Source organism: Gossypium arboreum, chromosome 7 (assembly GCF_025698485.1).
Source record: "Gossypium arboreum isolate Shixiya-1 chromosome 7, ASM2569848v2, whole genome shotgun sequence".
NCBI classification, from domain to species: domain Eukaryota; kingdom Viridiplantae; phylum Streptophyta; class Magnoliopsida; order Malvales; family Malvaceae; genus Gossypium; species Gossypium arboreum.
In genome coordinates, this window is record NC_069076.1 from 2,936,695 (window position 1) to 2,946,937 (window position 10,243).

Here is a 10,243-nt window from a genome sequence, read left to right on the forward strand (position 1 = left end):
AGTTGTATATTTTGATACAGTCAAATGTACACCGTAACTGGTTGTTCTAAAAAGGCTGATGTTGGATATACCACAATCTATGTAGAGGGGTATGGTTGATCGATATAGAATAAGTCCTTCCTACATAATGGGAGTAGTATATTAGGCCACTTGATCGAGTGAGACTAGAAATGCATGGCCATGCTCAAATAAGTTGATATGAGATGTCATACTTAATTGTATATCATATATACTCAAGATATCAAGAAACATGAGATGGACTATGCAAGTGTGACTATTCCATGACTTGTGTTCATTCCAGAGATAAAGGACTTAAGGATTAATGCATGAAAGGTAAATCACAAAAGGTTTATGTCAAATCATGACTTCTTGTAACTTAGGTAGCAATGGTGCATTGCTAGATGCCACTCATTGTATGTAACATTAAAATCGTTCTAGCATTACTGCTAATGTTACAAGAGCCTACAGGGTCACACCATATGGTTGATATGATCGGAATAAAACATAGTTGGTATTGTGTGTGGTTGTCACTTAATTTAATTGGGAAATCAAATATCGAACATATTATATGCACAAGGATGTTGTACACATAATGAGAATATAATTCTATTAATATATGAATTTGGTTCATATATAAATTTAAATAAATATAGTTTACCGAAATTTTTGTTATAATTAATGTAATTATAATTTTCGGTTAAAACATTATTATATTTATTTATTTTAAATTTTGTGAATTAAGATTCGATATAAATATACCAATTTAAAAGGGGAGTTAAAAAAAAAAGAGATTAAAAACTACCCCGAAAACCTAGTTTTGTGGTCTAGCAGCCGTCAAGCAAAGAAATCTCTCAAAAACAATTTTGGGGATTTCTTTCGTTCATTGTCAACTGGGTGGATTACGTAGAGGTCGGCATTTGAAAAGTTACGACTTGGTTCGATAGCGGTTCTGAATTCTCGTTGTCGAGGCATCGCTGTCTACTCAGATTGAAGTTTTGGTAATTCCGAAACCATCATTATAATATCATTTTTCCCGATTCGTTCCTCGCACATGGATCCATGGTTTAGATTGCCGGAATTTTATTTTTCTGCTGCGCCTTGGGGGCACCGGCATTCCAGCACTTAGTTATGCAAACACGGGTTGGAGTATAACTCGAGAGCCTAGTTGGCAATAGTTATGCGGTCACGGGTTCAAGTTTCATGCCACTCGAAAAGGATGCTTTATAAACCTCATACATAAGTTTGGGACCATAATAATAGGAAAAAAATAAGGGGCTTTCTGATATAATCAGCTTATTATTTTTCTCTATCTCCACCAAAGCAGTATCGTTAACCTCGTTATTCAAAACTTGTGATAGAGTTTGGGGCAAAAGGACTTTCGAGAGGAGGAGTGACTGTGACGGTGGAGAAAAAGGTGAATGTCCTTTCAGGCCAACAACGGTTGTTATGATTAAAGAACTCATTAATAACTACAATTGATGTTGTCCCGACTCAAGTTTTATCTTCTCTCCATCGCCACGGTGACTCCCCTTCTAAATTTCCTCTTGCATCCAACTCTGTCACAAGTTCCGGACAACTACGTTAAGGATACTACTTTTGGTGAAGATGGATAAAAAGAATAAGTTCATTATACTATAAAGCCCATTTATTTTTCCTTATGATTATGATCTCAAACTTATGTATGGGATTTATAAAATATTCTCTTCTAGTATCATGAAACTTGAAATAGTGATTGCATAACAACTCTCAACTGAGCTCCTGAGTTATACTCCAACCCATGACTGCATAACCACCGTCAACTAGGAACCCTAGTTATACTTCATTCCATGACCTTATAAACACCGTGAATTGGGAGTCTAAGTTGCAATGTGATGGGCTTCTATGGTGATAGTTCCATCTCAACACAACAGATGAAATGTGTGAGTGTGCGAGTTTTATCACATCACCGTGAACTCAAATATATCTTAAAACTATTACAATGTCTACTTCAAACATAAACACAAATAAATTTTTTTCCTCAAATTTCCAAAACCCAACACAAATAAAAAAAACAATTTTAAATGTGTTTTCTATTTTTCTTCAAAATCAATATATTTCCATAAATATCCAAAAACCAACTTAAAACCTTAAATATTTTATAAGATTGGCATATACCTCAAATTTAATATTATTGTGTTTGTTAAATTTGAGAGATAGAAGGGGTTAGGAAAGAATCTCCGGAAGCCGAGGCTGAAGCATTCAGACACAGTTGAATATGACAAAAGAAGTGGTCAACATTTGTACACTATTACACCACTGGTGAAGTCCTGAAAGAAAGAATCTAACACCAATTTCACTGCACTAAATTTCAATCTTTGGTTTCTGCTACTTTTGTTCATCAAACCATGTGATTTTGTCAGCCTTGCCTTGCCACTGCTACTCGCTCTATACTTTATTTTCTTTTCAGTAATTAGGGTATTAATCGAGTGATTAATTCTATTGTCAGGAGGTTTTTAAAAAGGTAAACAATTTATCATGAAATGTATTTTATTCTTACGAGTAAGATTAAATCTCAAACTTCATGATTAAGGGATCACACCACATTGTTTATTCACTCTAAACATTCATTCCTCGGTTCATTCTTTTCTCTTTATGAAACTATCTAATTTATACTTCATTTCCAAAAACATCTAAATTTAGTTTCAATGTTCAAATTGGTACCTAAAAATTATTTTGGTCCAATTAGGTACCTGAACTTGACTTCTTGATTCAAACTGGTAAATGGCTTATTTGAACCAATTTGAACTATAAAACTAAGTTCAAGTGCTAATTGAACTTTGAGACCAAGATTAAGTACCTAATTGGACTAAACAAAAAACTTTAGGTACCAATTTGAACATTAAAACCAATAAACCCGCCATTTGATTTGGAGAGAGAAACTATTATATTTTCCTAATTAATCTAAAAAACACCGTATTTTTCTAAATAATTTTTAAAATATAATATTTTTACGATGAATTGGATATTTACATCTTCATATCAATTGGTTTTCTTGATTCTTAATCTTTAGTCGAGAATTGAGATGGTTTTTATGTATTTAGGCGTCTGAATTATAGAAAGTTATTATTGAATTCGGCAGGCCATTGCAGTTTGCAGTGTACCTAATATTGCAGAATTTTTTGCAGAGGGTCATGCATGTATCATGTATAATGGCAATGGAACCATCCCCATATGTGGACATGATGCATCATCTCTGCCATCACTTTAATCCATGACCCACCATTTCTTTTTACATTTTATATATATATACTATATATGTAACAGACCCTCAAAATGCTTTGGCCTTATCTAAGAACAGAAAAGAACCCTTCAGCAAACACATGCAATGTAAAGCTATAAGAAGAAAAAAGGAGTTGATAAAGGCTGGAAAGGTGATGTCTAGGGTTTCCACTTTATAGTATTATAAAAATTTCAATTACAGAAAGTAAAAGCCAATCAACACATATTGGGGCTTATCCACCATTCATATATATCTCAATAATTTAACATTTTTTTCATCTCATTGGAAATGGGGGCCATTGATACAGCCAGTCTACAACATTCCCATATCTACAGCTATATTACATCATATGTGATGGTGTTGTAGTTGCAACAGCCTTGAATAGGCTCCTTCGGGTCGGGCTATCAATTCCGAGTGGCTGCCTTGTTCCACAATTCGACCGTCTTGCACTACTCCGATGCTGTCTACATTTCTTATCGTCGAGAGACGGTGAGCCACAAGTACTGTGGTGCGACCCCTCATTAGCCGTTCCAGTGCTTCTTGTAGTACACACTCGGATTCAGCATCAAGTGCGCTGGTGGCCTCGTCGAGTAATAGTATTGTTGGGTCCTTTAGCACGGCTCGTGCAATTGCTATTCTTTGTTTTTGACCCCCAGAGAGCTGAACCCCTCTTTCACCAACAGGTGTTTTGTACCCATCAGGCAATGCACTGACAAAACCATGCACGTTAGCTGCTCGGGCTGCCTCAATTACTTCAGCTTCAGTTGCTCCTTCTTTCCCGTAAGCAATATTATCGAAAATGCTAGCAGCAAAGAGGGCTGGCTCTTGTTGTACCAATCCGATTTTAAGCCTAAGAGACTTTAAGTTCAATCTCCGGATATCTTTTCCATCGATCATAACCTTTCCAGCTGTAGGATCATAGAAGCGTTCGATCAATGCAATGACTGAACTCTTGCCAGAGCCACTAGCTCCAACAAGTGCTTGGCTTTGACCAGCACGGATTCGAAGGTTAAGGTCTTTAAACACTATGACATCAGGTCGTGAAGGGTATGCAAAATCAACATGCCTAAGCTCGATTTCTCCACGAATTGATTCAACTGGTTCTGCTTCAGGATCATCCGGGTCAATCCTGGTCGAACGATCTAAAATGGAGAACACTGAACCAACAGCTTCACCACCCCTAATGATTTCAGGCGCAAGACTAACAGTTTCCGCCACTGAATTTGCCGTGACCACCAAGACCACAAAAACCTTGATCACCTTTGAGAATGTGGAGGCACCTTTGTTTACAAGGTGCGCACCATACCAAAGTATCAGAGCTTCCGAAGCGTAAAGAGCAAGTTGAGATAGGCCAAAGAGGAGGCCAGAAACTTGGCTGCGACGAAGGCTTTGCATCTGTGGAACTCGGAGCTCATGACAAAATAGCGAAAGGATCTTGTTTTGTGCGTTGAAGGCTGCAACTGTTCTGATATTACTTACACCTTCGCCAGCAATCATGCTAGTCTTCGCATGTGCTTTCGCAGTGTCACCAGCAAACCCTTTGAGAGAGAGTTGCTGCAATGCAAAATAAAACCGAATTAACTGTTACAAAACCCTACATATCAAATTGAGACACAAGTGGTTCTAAAGTTAGACATTTAAAACTAACACAATTTACCATGCCTAACCGGTCATTCTAACATTAGTTATCCATATGACACAAATATCTAGCACAAGTAATATTCCAAAGAGTTGTCATGACAGTGGCCTGTGGCATCAATGAAGTGGGATCAATCAACATTAAGCCAAATCAGGCTTAACTTCATTGCTAGGACATGACTGTGATCATGACATTGTACATATATAGCAAGTGCAGTCCTATTTTACTATTTATAAAGCATGCATCTACTACGAGCACCGTCAATCACACAGGGACATGTTAATCTTAGTTTGAAAAATATTATAAAATAAAAAACAAAACGGATTCTAAACATCCCCTGTACACAGAGGCCTAAACTTAAGGGTTTTACTGTCACAAACTGACACTCTCCAGGGAAATAAAAACAAAGTAAACAGAGAAAAGAAGATAATATCTTCAAAATATATAATATCATGAATTATATGATCACGGGATAAAGAATATCTTGAAACTGTCATATAGTTTAGTGGCATCTAGTATAAGAAAAAAAACAGAAGCCCTTTAACTTGTCTGAACACAGAACTGATATACACTGTAAGGTGCAGTGTCGGTCCATTGAAGAAAAAAAACAAAGTTGAGAACTGACTGATGGTAAGCAAACCATGCAAGCGTAGTGAAAATCTGGATTCTGTATGCCCCAAGTGCAGTTAAATAAGTTACAGTTCTTTGCAGTGTGAATTTGGACTGCATTAGTCGACAAGATGGTTGAATTATAGCTGAAAAGGGAAGACATTGGGGGAATGTGAGCTTACCTGAGCAAAGTTTGCAAGGACTAGAAGAGGGAAGGTACCGAGGATGAGAAGAGAGACCCTCCATTCTACAATGAAGGCGACGATGAAGGAGGTGAGAAGTGAAGTCATGTTTTGGAGTATGACTGAGATCCGCTCAGCTATTGCAGATTTTACGTCAGCTGCATCAGCTGCCAATTTGGCTGCAAGAAGACTTGAATTGTGCTCTTCTTCATCGAACCATCCGACTTCGTTCCTAAGAATTGCTGAAGAGAAGCAAACAACACAAAATTAACAAACATAACATTAAACGGCCAAGTCAACTTGTCGTCGTTGCGAATTAGTACCTCCAAGCATCATTCTCCTCACTCTTGTTGTGAGATTTTCTCCCATGATACTGAAGAAATAATGCTGAATCAAATATGCGACAACAGCATAGAGACCAGCCCCAATGTAGATAAAAACATATTCTTTTGTCTTTCTTTCCATCGAGGTCGGATTTGTATAGTAGAACACCTCAATCATATTGCTCATTACTATGGCAAAAGTTGGTCCAATGAAACCGGAGAGCACAGAACCAACAGCTCCCATAATTGAATAGGGCCACTCAGGAGCATTTAGATTGAGAAGCCGGCAGAAATAGCCATGTGGAGCTGGATTTTTACGCTCCGTCTCAGCATTCGAGATCATCTCTATTCGGCCATCAGCACCAGTACTGTAAGAATAGCTCAAGTTCCGTAAGCTGCCAGACCGGAGGCTTAAGGACTTGGTTGACAGTGAATGACTTAGACGTGATGAACGAGAACGGTGCGTTGATGGGTTAGCGAAGTCTCTATTTCCCACCATTTCTTGGAATCTGATTAATGAAGCATATGCTCCTGCCTTAGAAATCAATTCCTCATGAGTTCCAATCTCAACAACTTGTCCTTGCTGTATAACAGCTATAGAATCAACATTCCTTATGGTTGAGAGCCGATGTGCAACAACTACAGTTGTTCTCCCAACCATAAGACGATCAAGAGCTTCCTGAACAATACTCTCGGAGCTCGCGTCAAGTGCACTTGTTGCTTCATCAAGGAGCAAGATCTTCGGGTTCTTCAACATGGCTCGAGCAATAGCGATTCTCTGTTTTTGGCCACCCGACAATTGGACTCCTCGCTCTCCCACCTGAATTTGCATAGTGGTGAGCTAAGAATCAAAGTTAAACTAGAATAATAAACTTCAGGAGACCAACCTGAGTGTTATACCCATTAGGAAGTAGCGTAATAAAACTATGAGCGTTTGCAGCAGAAGCGGCAGCTTCCACTTCATCCATTGTTGCATCAGGCTTTCCATAGAGTATGTTCTCGAGGATTGTAGTTGCAAAGAGTGCAGGTTCTTGATTCACCAATCCAATCTGACTGCGTAACCATTTTAGTTGCAGTATCTTTATGTCCACATTATCCAACAAAACCTGTCCTGCTTAGCCAAAAAAGAAATATCAGCTCTAACATCAAAAGGGGCAAAGGTTCATTCGTCAAACACGACAAAGAAAATTTCTTAATTACCCTCGTTGGGATCATAGAACCTCTCTACCATAGACACAACTGTACTTTTCCCAGAACCACTACCACCAACAACTGCCATGGTCTTTCCTGCCGGAAAGAAGATTGAGAAGTTGCGAAAGATGATAACATCAGGTCTTGAAGGGTAGCTGAACGTGACGTCCTTGAATTCTATGTTGCCATTGACCTCGGGAAGTACTTTTCCATCCAAATGATCTTCAGTTATGGAGGGTTTTTGCTTGATAATCTCCATCAACTTGTAACCAGCTGTTTTTCCTTTACTAAAGGCTCCGAGATTGGAGAATGACTGACCCAAACTCCTGCAATATAATCCACAGGTTTACTTAGTTTTCCTTCAACGACAGAAGATAAGATACATAAGCTCAAGATCTTACATGCCACCAACAATGGCCGAGAAAATTGCAGTGAACGCCTTGCCTCCATCAGTCTGTCCATTCCGGATAAAAACACCAGCGTACCAGAAAACAAGCGCCCAAGACATGCAAGCTATGCCATACGTACACCCGAGCCCCAAACCCTTGGCCATACCAGCCTTGTATCCTAGTTTTAGTGTGTTCTGTATTGCATCTGAGTAAGAAGTAAGGGCCTTGCTCTCACCAACATATGAGTAAACGGTACGGACTTGTGCAATCGCCTGTCGAGATGATTAACAACTTAGACAAGATTAATAACATTATAATCTCCCAAACATAAAGGTCTTAATCCAAGCTTTCTAAGACCGAAATAACTCACCTGCTCGGCAATTATGCCGGCATTTGCATAGGATTCCCGGCTTTTTGAAGTGAGGCCGGTTAAAGTATATGCATATAAACCTCCAGCAAATGCAATTCCAGGGATCACTGCTACACTTAATAAGGCTAACCTCCATGCTGATACAAAACCAACTACCAAACCAGCCAAGAAAGTTGACAAGTAATGGATAAAGTTTCCAACCTAAAGATTTTTACCAAAAAACACAAACAATTAAATTCTTAAGCAAAACTTCATTTAATCCAAACTGTTCCCTCTATCTTAAGGCATTGACCTCCATTGAAGGTGCATAATAACATTGATATGCTAACATGCACAGCCAAAGGTTCAAACCCCAAAAAATAGTATGGTGGGGGACTGCATTTATGTATAACCAACAAATCCAAATTGACAAATTGAGAATTAAAGCCATTGCCACCACTGGGTTACACCAAGAACTAAATCAACCAACCTTCTCACTAATGGCATCTTGGACAAGTAAAGTATCAGTTGAAACACTAAAAACAATATCTCCAGTTCTTGCATCAGTGTCAAAGAATCCTACATCTTGTTTCAAAACTGCTTCTAAATACTTCTTCCTTAATGTACTCACTTGTCTTTCCCCAGTGTACATCCAACATGCAATCTCTGTAAAAAAAAAAAAAAAAAAAAACCCAAATTGGAAGAGGAAAAGAAATGGTAAAAATATTTGAACTTTTTTTTGACCCCCATCACGGTAAGAATCTAATGTGTTTACAATGGAAATGATGGGACAGTAGTGAATAGTGAGAAGATAATGTTGAATAAAAGGACAAAGAGACAGCCCTTAAGACCACGTGGAGAATCACCTACTGGTCCGTTATGGTTTGAAACTGGTTACACTAAAACACGAGACACTTGTGACTGAGAGTCTAAGACCATGGTGCAGTGCAACAATGTTGTCTGTAATGATTCCTTTCGATGATTTTACGAATTTAAAAGATAAAAGCAAAGCTCTTAACTATTATAAGGAAAAGAAATATACCTGCATAAGATGATAAGCAGACAATAAGACCAAGATACACAAAATAGAGTGCATACTGCATTAATACAACAACAAAGTTAAACAGATCTTAGATCTGAATATATTAATTAAAAAATTGGTTTTTTAATATATATTTAATGAAAAAAATAGAAAGAAAGAAAAAAGAACCTTGGCAACTTCATGAGTCATTTTGGGCAAATCAGATTGGTTTTTGCCAAAGCCATTAACCATTTCACCAAATAATAAGAAGAAAACAGGCATTGAGGAACCATGGATAATAGCTCCTAAGCTACCAGAGATCATTAACATGTAATCATATCTGTCAGCAAAAGTGAAAAGTTGGTAAAACGGTAAGTTTTGTTCTTTCTTCTTCTCTGCTTCAGGGACTGTTTTTGTTTCTGTTGTTTCAGCCATTTTTAAAACTCAAAAAAAAAAACCAAAGCTAACCCAAGTTTCAGAATCAAGAAAAAAAAGAGGTAGAAAGGGAGAAAGAGGTTCAATGAGTTGGGATGACTCGGTGGAAATTAAGTTAAAGTGTGAGAAGAATAGCCATTGAAAGATAGAAAAAGACGAGTGGAGTGGGGGAAGATCTGAAGATGAAAGAAGAAGATGAGATCTAAAAGAGACTCTTTTTCTACATAACTCTCTCTCTCTTTCTCTCTCACACTTTCTTTTTTTAAGGTCTCGAAAATCTGACAATGTCGTTTTTGAGTTTATCAAGTTCGAGAACTCAGCTGAAGAGAAGGGAAAAAGTAAAGGGCAAAGCAGCCAGCACAATTCGAGTGTTTGAGTGAGTGTATATATAGAGAGAGAAATTGTAAGAAAAAAGATGCGTTAGACCATTGGTCAAACCAAATGGAAAAAATAAAAAATAAAAAATTTCACACTGATTTTTATTGAATAAAAACAGGAAAAAAAAATGGTAAATTACTCAGTATTGATGTAAAGTACGAGGGATGAGAGTAATGGGTTGATTATTTTTGGTGAATTATAATAATAAGGTAAAATTCGAGTAACAAACATGATTATTGTAATTTAAATTCAATTTACACTTGAAATAATGAATAATCTTAACCATCAGATCACTATATGAAGTTAATACTCATTTGATCATAGTGAATGGATCAACAGGAAGTCTTTCCAAGTAAAGTCAATAAAAAGATTAACATTGTCTATGCTATATGCACATGTCTAAGTGACGGAGAGATATAACAACTTAACAATCAATAAGTAGTGTGACAACCCTAATTAGACCCTAGT

At 37.5% G+C, this 10,243-nt stretch overlaps 1 protein-coding gene across 1 annotated transcript; it reads right to left on the reverse strand.

Annotated features, from left to right (window-relative positions):
- Positions 1–3,392: 3,392 nt before the first annotated feature.
- Positions 3,393–9,848, reverse strand: LOC108451678 (ABC transporter B family member 19-like). Its single transcript, XM_017749342.2, has 10 exons — positions 9,152–9,848; positions 8,984–9,038; positions 8,432–8,607; positions 7,963–8,163; positions 7,605–7,864; positions 7,213–7,529; positions 6,900–7,123; positions 6,013–6,832; positions 5,690–5,931; positions 3,393–4,813 (listed from the first exon to the last, which is right to left on the reverse strand). Exons 1-10 carry the CDS (start codon positions 9,395–9,397, stop codon positions 3,605–3,607), a joined length of 3,750 nt encoding a protein of 1,249 aa, XP_017604831.1. The 5' UTR covers positions 9,398–9,848; the 3' UTR covers positions 3,393–3,604.
- Positions 9,849–10,243: the final 395 nt, after the last annotated feature.

Coding starts and splice junctions, on each gene's coding strand:
- LOC108451678 (XM_017749342.2), bottom strand. CDS start 9,397: ATGGCTGAAACAACAGAAACAAAAACAGTCCCTGAAGCAGAGAAGAAG. Junction 7,530..7,604: donor TCGGCCATTGTTGGTGGCAT/GTAAGATCTTGA, acceptor ATTATATTGCAG/GAGTTTGGGTCAGTCATTCT. Junction 4,814..5,689: donor TCCTTGCAAACTTTGCTCAG/GTAAGCTCACAT, acceptor TTTGCATTGCAG/CAACTCTCTCTCAAAGGGTT.